The sequence below is a fragment of the Daldinia decipiens genome (genome assembly GCF_022478715.1).
Source record: "Daldinia decipiens strain CBS 113046 unplaced genomic scaffold F4813scaffold_2, whole genome shotgun sequence".
NCBI classification, from domain to species: Eukaryota; Fungi; Ascomycota; class Sordariomycetes; order Xylariales; family Hypoxylaceae; genus Daldinia; species Daldinia decipiens.
The window spans coordinates 1,145,322-1,160,978 of NW_026054545.1; the positions used below are offsets into that span (position 1 = coordinate 1,145,322).

The 15,657-nt window shown below is 43.7% G+C and overlaps 5 protein-coding genes across 5 annotated transcripts; 3 read left to right on the plus strand and 2 right to left on the minus strand.

Moving 5' to 3' along the window:
* Positions 1-297: 297 nt before the first annotated feature.
* F4813DRAFT_396951 (NAD(P)-binding protein) lies at positions 298-1,262 on the plus strand (the record flags this gene model as incomplete). Its single annotated transcript, XM_049247887.1, has 3 exons — positions 298-581; positions 630-811; positions 862-1,262. The coding sequence occupies 3 exons, from the start codon at positions 298-300 to the stop codon at positions 1,260-1,262; spliced, it is 867 nt and encodes a 288-aa protein (XP_049104274.1).
* An 87-nt stretch (positions 1,263-1,349) lies between these two features.
* On the minus strand, positions 1,350-3,227 carry F4813DRAFT_396952 (putative multicopper oxidase; the record flags this gene model as incomplete). The annotated part of the gene is made up of 4 exons (XM_049247888.1): positions 1,350-1,372; positions 1,447-1,590; positions 1,647-2,909; positions 2,963-3,227. 4 exons carry the CDS (start codon positions 3,225-3,227, stop codon positions 1,350-1,352), a joined length of 1,695 nt encoding a protein of 564 aa, XP_049104275.1.
* Positions 3,228-5,010: 1,783 nt separating this feature from the next.
* Positions 5,011-8,353, plus strand: F4813DRAFT_396958 (uncharacterized protein). The gene is made up of 3 exons (XM_049247889.1): positions 5,011-6,412; positions 6,487-7,273; positions 7,346-8,353. The coding sequence occupies exons 1-3, from the start codon at positions 5,036-5,038 to the stop codon at positions 8,329-8,331; spliced, it is 3,150 nt and encodes a 1,049-aa protein (XP_049104276.1). The 5' UTR covers positions 5,011-5,035; the 3' UTR covers positions 8,332-8,353.
* A 62-nt stretch (positions 8,354-8,415) lies between these two features.
* F4813DRAFT_104788 (copper amine oxidase) lies at positions 8,416-11,562 on the minus strand. The gene is made up of 7 exons (XM_049238429.1): positions 10,812-11,562; positions 10,194-10,759; positions 9,835-10,144; positions 9,773-9,784; positions 9,612-9,717; positions 9,165-9,539; positions 8,416-9,086 (listed from the first exon to the last, which is right to left on the minus strand). The coding sequence occupies exons 1-7, from the start codon at positions 11,115-11,117 to the stop codon at positions 8,671-8,673; spliced, it is 2,091 nt and encodes a 696-aa protein (XP_049104277.1). The 5' UTR covers positions 11,118-11,562; the 3' UTR covers positions 8,416-8,670.
* Positions 11,563-12,995: 1,433 nt separating this feature from the next.
* On the plus strand, positions 12,996-14,918 carry F4813DRAFT_344111 (uncharacterized protein). The gene is made up of 3 exons (XM_049241624.1): positions 12,996-13,284; positions 13,351-14,201; positions 14,272-14,918. Exons 2-3 carry the CDS (start codon positions 13,656-13,658, stop codon positions 14,599-14,601), a joined length of 876 nt encoding a protein of 291 aa, XP_049104278.1. The 5' UTR covers positions 12,996-13,284; positions 13,351-13,655; the 3' UTR covers positions 14,602-14,918.
* The last annotated feature ends 739 nt before the right edge of the window (positions 14,919-15,657 follow it).

The following is a 15,657-nucleotide window of genomic DNA, read 5'->3' on the forward strand; positions in this document are numbered from 1 at the left end:
TCAGATGAAGTCTCGGTTGGGCCGCTCCACGTGATCGGACCTTTCCATCGTTTCGCCTACGCGTAGGGCGGACTTCACTTAGAGCGCCAGATATTCCGCACGTCTAATGGGTTGTCGGCGTTAAAGATGTTAATTTATGCTTAAGTGCGTGTATCCTGTAGAAATGGATCAGGGGTTAGCATGCTACGAGGTTGTAATATAAATATCGACCGCATGACCTCGATCACAAACACAGAATCCCACACATCCATTCCATCTTTTCTCAAATAGTTCAGAAACTCTCTTGCCAATAACAACATGACTCAACTCGTATGGCTCGTAACTGGCTGTTCTTCCGGATTCGGAGTGATTTTGATCCAACAGATATTATCTCGAGGGGATCTTGCTATTGCTACTGGACGAAAGCTAGACAAGCTCCAGCATCTTGAGCGACTCGGGGCGACTGTATTAGAACTCGATGTCACCCACTCTCAGGAATCCATCAATGACACTGTCGCTAAGGCCATAGCCGTATACGGAAGAATCGATGTATTAGTAAACAACGCCGCGTTCGTTACGTCAGGCGGGTGGGAAGATATTGAGTAAGGCAGAATTTATTCTAACAAAGTCTCTTTCTTACAAAATACTAGATACGACCAGCTCCTTGCCCAGTTTGATACGAACGTTTTTGGAGTCTTCAAGGTGACGCGCGCAGTCCTACCCCATCTAAGAGAGATGAAGTCGGGCGTCATGGTATTCATCAGCTCTCTCTCGGGCTGGTACGGACATCCTTTTACCGGCCCCTATGCCGGATCCAAGTTCGCTCTGGAAGGTAATGAACTCGTGCCATCAAAATCAGGGTTCGTTATTAACGTTATGTAGGCCTCGTCGAAAGTTTGAGTCGGGAAACGGAAGGCTTTGGAATCAGAACCTTGTTAATCGAGCCCGGCAGATTCAGAACCATGCTCTTGTCACCAAGCAATCTACGTACAGTGACGTCTAGTATCCCAGACTACGCGGGGGCGTCGAAGGCCAATATGGATGGGCTAGCGAAGGAAGATCGCGCGCAGCCCGGTGACACGGAGAAAGCAGTGAAAATCATCCTGGACCTTGTTAGAAAGGAAGGGTGCGCGCTGGGAAAAGAAGTGCCGTTAAGATTCCCTCTGGGCAGGGACTGCTACGATACGATCAAAGGAAAATGCGAGGAGACTCTGCTCTTGCTCGAAGATTGGCAGAATGTTATCAATAGCACGGATTATGATGGTCACCTTGCATTGAGTTAAATACCAAATAGGTCGAGATATGCGACTCATGGATAATATATACATTACGACGATGCATTACTTTTATGAAAGTAATTACAGCATCTTTCATAAACCACCTCCAATCTGGTCTGTAAATATGGTTAGCTGGCATCAAGATTTCGGGACAGGTCTGAGTAGGTAGGTAGCTAGGCTAGGTACTGACCAACTATATTCCTACTGGTCCATGTATGCCAGTCAGTACAGGTTTGTGACATGGCGTTGCTGATGTTTTCATTATTCAAGAAATCGTCGGGCCGTTCCAGTACCATCCATCCCATCCCGCCGGATAAATGCCACGCAATGTGACCTAGGTTGAAATGTTAGCCCTTCGCGTAACTTCATCTTAAATCGTGATATACTTACAGTAGAGCGGCCAAATCCCCGGGTTATTCTGCTCCCATTGGATCACGATGTAATGGCCGGGCAAAAGCATCTGGACGTCGCGACTTTGAGGGTTTCTAGGATTGACAATAGATCCGTCCCAACACGAGCCATAGTTGCCAATAATAGTTGGTTGTGGCTTTTCCTTACGTCGTTTCTCTAGGTGCTGCTGAGCTGGGGAGACATCGAGTCTCCGCTGGTGCTGTGGGCCGGGCTTACCACCAAAGTGATCAGAAGCCTCGCCCAGGGAGAACACATGAGAGAAGTCCGGCTGTCCGTGCGGAAACAAGGTTTCGTTTTCCTCGCAGGGGGCCTCTTGGAGAACCCGGAAATTGTGGCCGTGGATATGTACGGGATGCGGTTGGAACCCCGTATTCTGGATAATGAAACGAAGTGATGAGTTACTTCCATAATTATGGACGTTTTGAATATTGGGGAATTCAAAGTTGCCGTCCCTGGCATTCAACAGTTGCGGATCGCTGTAATCGACTCGAAATGTCCGGTTTGCCATATACCACAAGTTAGACGGCCCATTTGGACGTAGCTTGATGGGGAGTATCTCTGTTACGTCGGGCTCGTCAGGAGATAGTTGGTAAGCCGGTACAGTCCGTGACAAAGGATCATTACCGCAATAGTTATTATTATACGCGTTCGGTCCGGGTTGGGTCACCGGCATTTGTGTTCGGTCGGCCTTCTCGTAGAATATTGCCGCCGTTGCTAAGTAGGACCCTTGCTTTCCCGGAGAACAGTTGGGTGGTTTATACGCCCTTAGCCAGATCGAGTCAGTCGGGTTACCTGCTGCACTTACCACGACATCCGTACGTTGACCAGGCGCTAGAGTGACAATATCAGTCGAATATAGTATTAACGGTACGAAGTCATTGGCAATGACTGTAAAGCCATATCCATCAATTGAAATCTTTTGTACTGCAAATGCTGATGTGTTGATTAAGCGTAAGCGGTGCCTTTTCCCTGAGGTGAAATTGAAAGATGATAGGGGTGCGTTGTTGCCATTATACGAATTCTTTCCATTGATCAAGTTATTATCAGAGAGAGTGACTTCTACTTTATTATCCAGAAGGCCTTTTGTGATAGTGTCGTAAAACTCATGGAAGTAATCGGAAATAGTAATCGGGCCCAGGTCAATGTTGTAGTCGACGTGGGAGTAAGGGGGTTGGAGGTTTTGCATACTCCCATGCCAATGTATTGCGGTACCATCATTTGAAATATTGTTTCGAACCGTGACTATATTATTGTTAACGATAGTGACCTGGGAAGGAGGCAGAGTCCCAATTTACTCTCAACTGAATCTCCCCAATCACACTCAATCATAGACCCAGGGAACTGAGAATTTACTAAGAGTAATTCTACCTCTATGCCATCTGGAGCGGCTGTCTCTTTTGCGACGGTAAAATCATAAATTCGGGTAACACCAGTATCTGGCCAGGCCTTGTATGCATTGGTGTTGGTGACGTTCATAGGTCCCCAGGAACAACCGTGTCTTGTGTCGTGTGCTAGATATCTATCAAGGTATTGAGCATGAGGTATTCCAAGATTTGACATAGCTGATCTGATTAGTTTGATACTCTACTCTTGTTTCTCGGAAGATAGGTACTTACAATTCCGTCACGCAAACTCATCATTGCCAACACCATCGTTTAAGGGACGCACGCTGAGAGCTGCCGTTGCCCATTGGTGTAACGAAGTCATACTAGTATATGCGAACAAGTAGGTAGTCTTTATCCAAGCTAGTCTGTCTAGCCTGACCTATAGTCTTGTGAGCAGTATATATTCCAACAGAGATGTGCTGATGACAGGATACAACGAATAGACCTTGGAGCCAACTCATAGGGGATAAATAATAACTAAGAGTTAAAAACTATGATATCTTAGCATCGAATAAATAGGTAAATATCTACTTAAGCTTCGTTGATTCGAAAATTGAGACGATCATGCGCCCATCAAGGTCGACTCCGCTACACCTTAACCAAGCATAAGTTCACACGTAACGTCATACTTAGAATCATCCCCTACAAAGAAAACTTTTGCCTCTCACGAGTTTCAGTCTGTCCGAGGTCTTCTGCTGTCTCTCCTCCTATTGCCTTCCGAGGATCCCATAAAGGGGCTTTAAGGAGGTGGTGGAAGGTATTATTAACCAATTAGGCTGTAAGCGCTCGGAGAGAATTTATGCTATTCTAACGCGTAAGATTGACAAGTGAAGGCCCCTGGTTCCGAATTTGTAACTGGTGAATGTTGAGATACTAGAGAGCAAATTCAATATAAACTACAATATAAAATATATACCTGCGTAATTTTGGGTACCTAAAGCTCATGAGATCCATGATAATGATCCCATGATGAACTACTTCTTATATAGATCGACTAAAATTAAGTATCATATTAAATATAAACTTAGTTGCCACATAGCAGACCAGGGGCCTCCTATACCTTGAACTGGAGGTTTCTTTTATTGAGTTAAGTTTACTGGGAACCACCGCGGAAGTTATAGGGAGGGATGCCGATATCATGTCCCCTATTCTCCTTTTGCTTAATCGTGATTACTCCATGCGCATTTAATTCTATGAGACAGCAAGTAATAGATATGGACTTACAATTAAATCAACTCTGAATTTTGGTATATCAACGCAGATATTTTTGAGTAATTTTAGCACTATCAATCCCCTGCGTTTTCATTCCTTTACATTAGGTACAGCAGACATTTTCAAGTAAGGTGTCTAAGAGGTGATTGACCGGCATCTAGGTAACAGAGGACGACTTATCAAAGTCATTTACCTATTATTCAGGTAACAAACGTAGTTAAGCCACATAACATTATGGATAACTAAGAAGCAGAAAAGCAACTGGTATTCTACCAGCATGCCATACCACAAAGGCATAAAGGACATAAAAGGTACCTGAAAAGTGTGGCTTATTTAAGTAAATATCAGGCTTTCAAAAGGGTTTGGGTGTTCTTTGAATACTTAAGTGTGGGAGCTATGGTCTATGGCGTAGATGTGTCTGTTTCTTTCAACTTTTCAGTTAAACAGACACCACGTCTTAATATTTTATTCTATAATAACCTTGTTGACTTTACAAATCTATTATTACTCTTGATATATTGTTGAACTATGTTCTTGGAAACTATGAAGATGTGTTTTATTTATTAAATGTTGATTTCACTGTAAGACTACAACTCTTCAGATAGCTATATATTAAGATGCGACTGTGAGCAATGAGGATTTTAATTATGTCATCATCATAAATGACCTAAACGATTCACGGAATTCAGTATAGGTTGAGAGTGTGGTTGATATATGAGCCCATCGGGATATACTATAGAAGATTACCTTGTTCATTGATACTAGTTGGCAATGTCTACAGAACCTATCAATGCAGTAAACCTCGATAATCTGATCATCAGAATAACAGGGGTTGAAATCCCGAGAAGTTTAGTCGTAGAACTACCCGAAGGGCGAAGCTTGGACCACTCCGGTAATATACCCCTTAATCGGTTTATTAAACAAGATGGTCGAGCATCAGTACGTCGGCTATCGAGCGATTTCGATTACGGAGCATTTAGAGATTATTTGGCGATAAACAAGATAATAAAGCGTGATGCGCTCTTAGACCCGGGACCGCCCTCATCGGTACTTCATACTTCCAATTCCTGGTATGTCCTTTTAGCTAGAGTTCAATCAGGCGAGCATCCACTTACCGAGGAGTCCGACGGTTTTAAATATCTCAGATTAGGCCCCCCGACTGCGAATACATCAGAAGCCCCGGCCGCGGCCGCGGCCCCAGCTCCAGTCCCGGCCCCAGCCCCAGCTGGAGGTGGAGGCGGCGGCGGAGGCGGCGGTGGAGGTGGGGGTGGAGGTCCGGGCCCAGTTGCAGGAAGACGGAGTTTAAAACCTAGTGAACTTGAATCACCCTTTCCTGGCTCCCTTGATAGGTTAATTAGCACACCTACCCGTCGCCCGGCACCGCCTGCTGGCAGGGGACAACCTGCTCGCCAAGGCGGGGGAGGTCGTTCAACACCAGGCCGAGATCTTGTGTCGGGTACGAGACCGGTTCCTACAAGTGATAATAAGGAGGTGGATGCTAATGATATGAACTCTATCGTCGTGGGTACTAACGTCATACACGAAGATGACGAAAATAACGCAAATACTTCACAGGAAGATGAAGACGAGAGCAGCATGGCGGATGGTGCAAACGCAATTATGAATCAACTCAACATCAACCAAGCGCAAATTGACACGACTACTTGGGAAAATGTTTGTCAGTTTTTCGGATGTAATACTAATGATACGGAGGTGGAAGTTCCAGGCCTTAGGTTAAGACTGAGGGGGTATCAAATGCACGCAGTTTACTGGATGATAATGCAGCCTGTTCGTGACATTCGGGCCGGTATGATCGGAGACGATGTTGGGCTTGGAAAGACGGGGATGACACTAGCTGTTATCGTGCTTCGTCACCAAATGCACACAGCTTCACGAGAAGTGGCTCGCGAATGGGCACAGAGGAAAGTAATAGCAAAACAAGTGAATTCGAGTAACCCCGTTCCTCAATTCAATCACCTCCCCGACCAATCAGGCGTAGAAAGGCCTCTTACGGCTTGCCCCAGCCAGGCGCAATCTAGATTTAGATTCATATGCCCTTGCGTACCGGGATCGGTGGCCTACCGGTTTGTGAGGTACACAATGTCGGCGCCTAGTGTAATTGTTGCACCTGCAGATTTGCTTGACCAGGTACGTGATATCGAGAACCCCTTATACCCACGTCCTTAATTGTGAAAATAACTAATATCTAACTGTTATTTTAGTGGCGAAAAGAAGTTGACAAATGGGTTGACTTCTCAAATGGAAGCGTTGCTGCGGATATGATATTTACTGTTGCTCATAGGGATTGGAATAATAAGCCTCACTTACACGATGATGCGGCTGTACGTATGACCCGGGGTGAGCTGCATAATATGAAAATACGGCCCAGCAGTCAGGATGTGCAATCCCGATATGTCATACTCACAGCCCCGCTCGGTGTGAGCAACCTGCTTGCGATGTATAGGGTAAATATAAATGACCCAAACAAAAGAAGACCCTCCGCGATATGTGACCTGGGGGTCGGGTATGTGTTCATGGACGAGGTACATAAGTATCATGGGAGCAAGACTACCTCGACAGGCCCTTTTAGGGGTCTAGCGGCGCTTCGGAACACTTGTTATAGAGCTCCTGTTGCTATTGGTTTATCGGCTTCGATGTTGGGCGGCGGTCCGCATTATTGGCGGCCATTTGTCGAGCATATTCTCAATTCACATGCGCGGGGGCCGCAGCTCATACCAAAAATCGGAAGAATCGACGACTTAGACCAATATGTGTCTTCTTGGGCGTATTTTGTCAGTCATGATCCCGAAGACAACAATGAAAGATACACCAATCTCTTAGAATTCTTAAGAGAGTTCATACCTCTCGCATTGCTTTGTCGAAATAAAGGCCAAAGATTCAGAGACGTTCTAATTGGAACTCCACCCGTGGCTATTTTTTGGGAGATATGCGATATGTTTGATGACGAGGTCCGACGTTCCCACCGAAGGTTGGCCGCTACAGTGCGATGTAAGTTTCCCCAGTGTTTAATATTGTATTAGTTTTTTCGGTACTGACTTTTACCTTTTTACCCCTTTGTAGCCTGGATAGATGAAGCGTATATGAAGAAAAAAGGAGAGTGGGAAAGCGGTGGGAAAAGAGGCCCAGAACCGCAAAAGGATTCAATCCAAGCAGACTTACTGGGCACTGTAGTCAATGCTAACCCTACAATTCATGCTTACGAAGTGATCTTACGTTCTTCGGCACTCCCAGCACTCGCAAGACTCGTCGATAGCAAGGAGATTACGTACGAAATGATCTTAAAGGACGAGGTTATGAAATATGCGAAGGATATAACGAATGCTCTCGAGCGGGGATTGTCTAGGAGAACGGCAAATGACGTTATGGAGGAGGCCATACTATCTATATTGCGGAAATCAAAGTACTGGGATAAGCGAGAGGAATTGGAAACGACGTCTCCGAAGTTTCATAAAATATGTGACTACATTGACCATATGATAGAGCTGAGGGCAAACATTTGGGATGATAGCACCGGATTTCCCGACCCGGGACCCGAGCCGGAGGATGGAAGTCGGGTTCGCCATATGTTAATCTTTGCCGAGTCCCAAATTGCGGCCTTCTTGCTATTTATGCTGCTTTATCAGAGGTACGGTTCGAAGATTGATTGGATATATGCCCACGCTGGAATACCACCTGCCAAGCGTGCCCCAATGCTCGGACGGATAAACGAACCATGTACTGCTCAAAGTCGAAATAAGATAATAGTATCTACCAGCCGCTTGTCGGGAAAGGGCCATAATTTGCAAAGAGCAAATTACTGTATCATTACCGAATATCCTCAAAATAGAGATGAACAAAGGCAAGCCGCCGGCCGTGTTGATAGGACAGGTCAGACCATGAATCCTGTTGTTGTTCAGTTGTTGGACAGTGAAAATTTGGCCGAGACGGTTCGATATCGGCGAAGTCGCTTAAGGGCACAATTGGCGGATGATAGCATAAGGGAAAGTGAAAAAGTCGACATTAACGACTTTTGCGAACCGATACAAGACCTTGTTCTCCATCGCTGACCTTATTATTGATATTACGTGTTGATATTTATATATTAGGTATATATATATATCTTATTTTCTACTAGAGGCTTATAATCCAAATTAATATATCAAATGTGTGTTGTTCAATTTATTTATATAGATAACTACCACCTATGTTAAGACCTATTTTAAAGAGGTACTTTGTAATATATTTCCACATTCACTGGACTTCTAGACACCCACACTCGTACTTCGTACATTTGGAGCCCCATTCTCAAATAGTAGCAAATTCCATCATCTCTATTCTAGATTTTTATAATTAATCTAGATGCTAACCAGGCCTCCTCGTCTCGACACAAGTGGTGCTTTACCCATTTAGTGTCCATTGACCCCATTCGTGCCATTGGTCCCATTAGTGGCACAACAGCTCTCTGAACTGTTACCTCCGTTAGTAAACGCGAGCTTGCTCATTCCATCTGTCGCATTAACAATCCCAGCGCCGTTCGCGGCCACTTGGCTGGGAGTACTAGAGTAACTAGGCGGGACGTCCATGACGGGGTTATTAGAGAAGAAGTTGCGCGGACGCAAGAGTAATGTGATGGGCTCAACCGGCATCACAGGGAAGTCTTCCGGAGCGGGGATATGTGTGACTCCGAAGGTGTGCCATAGAACCACATCTGTGTCCTCGATGGATTCCGTGCCGTCCCCAATCCACTCCGGCAAACCAATTGACGGCTCTCCCGATGTCTGAGGCACGTGGCGCCCCGCCGGCCACAGCTGGTCGTCTCGATCTACAGGGTTGATTCTTAGTTAGAAAGCCCGCTTAACAGATAGAGGGAGGGAGAAAAGGAGGCAAGCAGTCTACTTACACTTCGTAACATGGACCGAGTGTCTGGCGAACCCGGCCCTCTTCCATACTAGAGAGCCTTCCTTTGGTAAAAGCCTAGCGACCTCTCGGCTGACGAGCTTGTAGCTCGCTGGCTTTTTACTATAGGGATGTAATTTGCTTGTGTTGCAAATGTCCCATGTGCGGCTCGTAGCGCCGTCGTAGTCTGTCGCTGCTTTGCCGGTCGTGTCCAGCTTCGTTCGCTTAGCATAAAATGCGTTGCCATAATAATTTTCCGGGCTGCCGACTGGCGCGTCAGATGGGACTGCGTCTGCCACGAAAACCGTGTTGTTAGGCCCGTCTACGTTGGCATCAACCCGTAGGCAGAACAAGTGTTGGTGGTTATGTGCGTTGACACCTTTGGGTACTGTTAGCCACTAATAAAGATTTCAAGAATTTGATATAGGGAAATTGATTTTTGATAACTTACCTGGATATACTTGAGTTCCCCAGCCATTAGTATCCTCATCAGGGCCCATAGCATAAGTGTTCAGGATGCCCGTGAGCTTGATCTCCGGCTGGATGGTACCATCTTGCTAAAGTTGAAGTCAGTAGGACGAACAATACAAAAAACCACACTTGAATTCTCACATGGAAGATCCACTGCTTCAGGTTAGTATTCAATTACCATCTGTATTTCTATAGAAACTGACCTGTATGGCATATTCATAATTGGCAGCAGTAAAAATCTGCTGGACGATGAGTTTCCGTGCTCGGGTGACGATGACGGATTCGTCCCTAAAGTCGGTATGTTTGAATAATATGCCGTCATCCTCCTCGTGAATGCAAATTGCATTCTTGATGGTGCGTAGACTGCCAGATCTTGTAGGAAAATGTGCATCTAGGTAATGGATAGAACCCTTGCAGTCACACCCCAGCGTAAGACTGTTGGTCATGTACCCAGCGCCGTACTCTCCAAGGTCGAAAGCATGCTTCCGCTGATGAGGATGCTCAGGGTTCCCACTAAATTTATCATTAGCAAATTCTCCGTGAATAGATCCAAGTTACTCACTAAGGTACCACCATCTCCGCTAAGGAGAGCCGGTAAAAGATTGGGCGTACGGTTCCCTTGTCGTTATAAGTGATGTTATTGAGGATGACACCCTCTCGATAGTTGAAACCTATATGGAAGTTCCAGTTCTGCCACTCCAACTCGCGCCCTTTCACTTTGAATGAAACTCCTTCGGGCTGAGTTATGTTGATGGGCTTCAAGTCGTTACGGTATCCTCCTGCCTTTTCAATTGCAGCAGGATGGTAATTTATTGGCGCTGCTTTGCTGAGTGGTCGTCGGACCTTGGGGATATCAATGGCAATGATTTCTTGCTTCTCTGCGTCAAATATAGGGCAGAAATCTAGAGGGTACTGGTACTGGCAGTCGTCAACATTGGGCCTGTAATACATCAATGCTTGCTGGAGTCGAATCTTGCTGCCGTGCCTCTCGTCGTAACCAATCGTCCATGGGTCGCAATAGACCTTGTGCATCTCTTCTTTCGGAATCCCACTGATTTCACATTGCTCAATAACTTTAGGGTCCTTCCGGCAGATGTGCTCAACAAGAACTAGCTCTTCCATAGTTATCTAAACACCATTGTGAGCAATACCACTATTCGTTCGACACAGGAAGACTTACTATAGGCTGTAATCCATCCAGCAATTCCCACTTAGTGATCTTGCCAACCGCGATATCAACCAACCCATCATAAACCTTGCCACCGGGGGCAATTACGACGATATCAGCAATCCTGGGCGGCCGAGGAGTGTCGGCTGGATTTTCTAGCCATTTTACCATCTCCGCCTTTCGCGGCTCGTGCAGAGAGACAACGTTGAAGAACACATCTCCGTGGGCCTTTTTTACAATGCTAATAGCTGTCTGGATTTCATCCAAACCCAAAGGATCGAAAGGGTGCGGAACCGCGTCGGAAATTGTAGAACCCATTGTGACTATGGTATGAGGCGTAAATTACGATAAGAAAATGTTGAACAGAACCCCTCGCGGGAATGGCACGAACTTAAGTATATCACACGCAAACACATTTTGATAGTGATAATCCTTATACCCCTAACTCCCTAATAGTCTATAATACGAATGATGCAGTCACACACATACGATGTATGTATCTAAGGCCAATTAGCAATAGTATTATCCCAGAACTACCTGATAAGAGCTCCACTCGCCGCCTTGTCGTGCTTCAGTATCAGAAACTCTAGGCTCAGGTCTGCACCACTTGCCCCTCCCCAATTTGATAAGTATACTTAGGAGGGCGATGGGCGATGATAGGAAGATCTCGGGGTTCCCCTCTCATGCATGTGTAGGCCAAGGACTAAACTAGTTGCGGGGGAATAGCCGCATATAGTTCCCCAAAGCGGTATAGGCTTGAAATTGACGGCTCTGGATGATTAGCAATATGCTTGCTAGTAATGCCAACATAGATAAGATATCAGCTATAATAAGTCAAAGACCCCTAGATATCTTTATATTCCGATACCGGGGTTTAGCAGCCCTGGACCCATCTATTGCATCTTCCCGAATGCCAGGAGGAAGATCCCGATTGCCGAGTCTTGGTGTTCAGCGGTTACAGAGTATTTCATGAATGAGTATTGATGTAAGCTAAGTCTCTAGTGTCATCGAGTCAGTCCTCTTCTGGGTCGATCATGAATACGCTATTGCGCTTTTGGCGGCCTCATTGCTGCTTTAAGCGAGCCTTTTTATTTGATATCTCTATCCAATACTGATACTTCTAGAGTTACCATAGTGCTAATAATATGCTGTCATTATGTGAGAATACGAAAGTCCGGTTTGTGGCGAATGAAAATATTTAACTTGGGCGGCTTAAGAGGATTGATATAGTTTTTTCTATATAGCGACGTTTTGATGTTCGATTGCTTTCAATCATAGAAGTGATACTCAAAAAGAGTGGAATAGTCATTGTTTCTTTCTATACTGAATGTACATAACTTCAAGTTCCGGCATTGATAGCCATTTTGGTTAACTGTTGCTAATTTTAGCTATTAGCAGTATTGAAGGAAGAGGAGATGCGGCTGAACAGACGTAGTTCCCTGACTTATTATTAGTCCCGACCACCACCAAGGTACCTACCTATCTATATGACAGACAATTCGCCAGCGTTTAACTTAATTTCTTTCACGAGTTAAGGAACATTATTGATACTATTAGCATTTTTTAGTATATTATCTAGAAGGTACCTACCTCATATAAGAGATCAAACAATACAGTAGTAAAACGAAGAACATTATATGGCGATTGTGTAGGTAGGTATACATTTTAGGGGATAAGTTAGGCTAGTATGAATTAGGTATAGATCTACGCAGAATAGATATATAAGGGGCGCTACTATACAGCTCCTATACAACAGCCTCGCTGCTGCTTCTAAAATTCACTTTATGTATGGAATCAATCAAGGGGTATCTCTGATAATACATCATTTGAAACCTTGTGCCATACGTAGCTGATATATATGGTATTAATACGCCAAGAAGCTTTTGAGACGGATAAAAGAGAATAAAAGAAACATATAAAAAGGCAGGAATTAAATATATCCTCAACTTTAAAGTAGTATATCTCAGGCGTCTTGAGGTAACTAATAGCGAGATGAGATTGGTGTGCTCACTAACAGATCCATCTCTGTGAGGTGTTTGTCCAATTATGACATTGTCTTACGGACTCTAAACGTTGATGGGAATAATTCGAGGGTTATTTCCAAATCGACGGGTTATGATTGTGTCATAATAAGCCTATAGTTTCATTCTGCAACACTATTTTTCTTACACACTTATACATCGTCGCTACAAACTCCGGCTAACCCTGACTTATTTCCTAAACGTTGCAGCTGACTCATCAGATGACAAATCATAAGTTAGGAGATCTTACAGTTGAAGAGTCAACGTGGCTATAGTTCCACCTTTTTCTTCAATACAAAGTTGTTATTGCTAGAAGAAAAAGCAACACTGAGATCTAAAGGCTTTTAGCCCAGAACAAAGCAATCCATTACCAAGACACTTATTTAATACATTACAGTATGGGACATAACAATGAATTTAGGGATTCAGATTCCCGACGTGCGGAAGCACCAGATTACATAGCGGTAAGACTCATCCATAACTCTTCTTCAGCCTCCTCGAGTACCTAAAACATTACATGTGTGAACCAGGCCCAATGCCAACTGCTAAGACATAGGCCCGTCGTGAGAGGGGTAAATTGGCCCAGCGAGCATTTAGACAAAGGCAAATCGACACCATCCGGAGTTTGGAAGAAGAGAACCGCAAACTTCGCAGGGCCATTTCGGCAATAAGCGACGCTGCAGATCGTAATGACGCCACCATATCGCAAGCAATCACCGAGGCCCGTAAGGTCGCCGGCATTGCTGCCCCCGAGGCTAAGCGCAAATTACCAGCGCCAGCGATCCCGGGTTTGAATAGCTCTAGCCAGTCGAGTATCACTCCTATTGAAGCTACAATGATCGCAGCTCCTGCGCCATCTCAGGAAAGCAGTAGTCTTGATGATTTCTCATTAGCATCATTTGAGATTAGTGATCAAGCGAATAGCTGGTCACAATTCTTGTCAATGACGAGTTCCGATGCATATGATTTAACGACAAATCTAGATAATCTTGACAGTGGCTCGGGCATGTCAATACTAAATCCAGATTACCTCGGGGGGCAAACAGTCTCCACGGGGATTTCAACCACATTCGAACCAGATAGAGCCCTCCACATCGCGGATCCCCCACCGGATATTGTTCCTTACATGGGTGAGAAAGCCTACACTCTAGCTGGCCAAATATACTGGGCAGCGTTGGCTTTCGGTTTCCAAGCGCTACGGGCCATACTCTCCTCAGCGACACCTCCACCGGTAGCCGTAGACGTTGTTACTAGGCAGTGGTCTTTCACGTCGAAGCGTCTGGCCCTTCCGCAGATAATGCGCTTGATGCACGCCCGACTTACTTTTCGACGCTATGGATACTTCCACCTCGCCGGCGATAAGCATGCAGAGGAAATAAAGGTAAACCGAGTTCTATGTCTGTTCTTGAGTTATGTTCGTTTATGAGGACTGGGATTGACACTTGGCGCAGAGCTTCTTAGACCCGAATCTAGTAAAACGTCTAAGCGTCGCACTAGGCGACGAGGCCAACAAGGCGGGCTTCAGTAAAGACGACTTTCTGTCGCCGCTGGACTTCGAGAGAGAGTTGCGGGAACGTTTTCGTGACGATTACCCCATATTTGAGGCGGCACTTAGAGGTCAGGCGCTCGACCAGGAGCATGTTGCATGCATGCGGAAACTTATTCAACTTATGTCACGCCAGGCCGTCTGCTTCGGGGACGGTCCAAGATGGAGGCCGGAGTCCGTCGACACGTTAGTAGATGGCTGGAAAATGAGTACAAGACCATTCATGGTACACTGACTTCTCCGGTGAGAGTCCTAGAGGATTATAAAAATGAGTTCGTCGTGACGTTGACGCTCTTTGCTTCGGAGATGTCTACAGAATCTAGTGACCGATCTTTTCTAAAAACAGCAAACGGTTTCTTGGACGATTAATTTGTATGTATCTAAGACCTCCTTCCTCATCCATACTAGAAATAAGTTAAGCCAATATACAATATATTAGAAGTTTACAATTTGTATCATTTAGACAGGTTGTGTTGCTTATGCTAATAGTTTCTAAAATAAGTTAAAGCACCCTTACAGGGGCCACCCTAGTGGGGGCCACCTTAAATTTTTAAACCTTTAAAATAAGTATTTTAATTTTAATTTAACATTATTTAATTAAATTAAATTTAATTAATTTATAATTTATTATATTTTAACAATAATATAGTTTTTTACTATTAATTTAATTAATAAAACTTTATTTTTCAAATTAATATTAAAATTACTAATTATAACTATATTACTTAATTCTTAGGCTTTTAACTATTTTTTTTTTTATAATAACCTTAATATTTATAAACATCAAATTTAAATTAAATAATATCTTACGCCATTTTTACAATTTCATATTTATTAATACTTTTTCTAAATACTCGGCGCAAACTTTTATTATAACTAATTTTACAATAATTTTATTAAAAACCTTACCAATTTTATTAAATAAAAACCTTACCGTAGATTTAATAAACATTATATTGATTTTAAATAATTTTTTAACTAAAATATTAATATTTTATAAACTTAAAAGCGTTATTAAAAGGATTAAAGTTATATTTTCGATAAAATTAAACTTTTTTAAATTAGAAATAAGGTCCGGAAAGGCCGGGATAATACCAAAAACCTCTTAAAACATAAACCGATAATTTAACAACTTATTCCAATCTTTAAAATAAATTTCTATAACCTTTTAATTAATTAATATATTATATCTAATTAAACATTTTTTTTATACTATTTAATAAGCCGTAATAAATTTCCTTTTATTAGGATTAAAAATATAATATAATTAATATACCTTAATAAATTTATA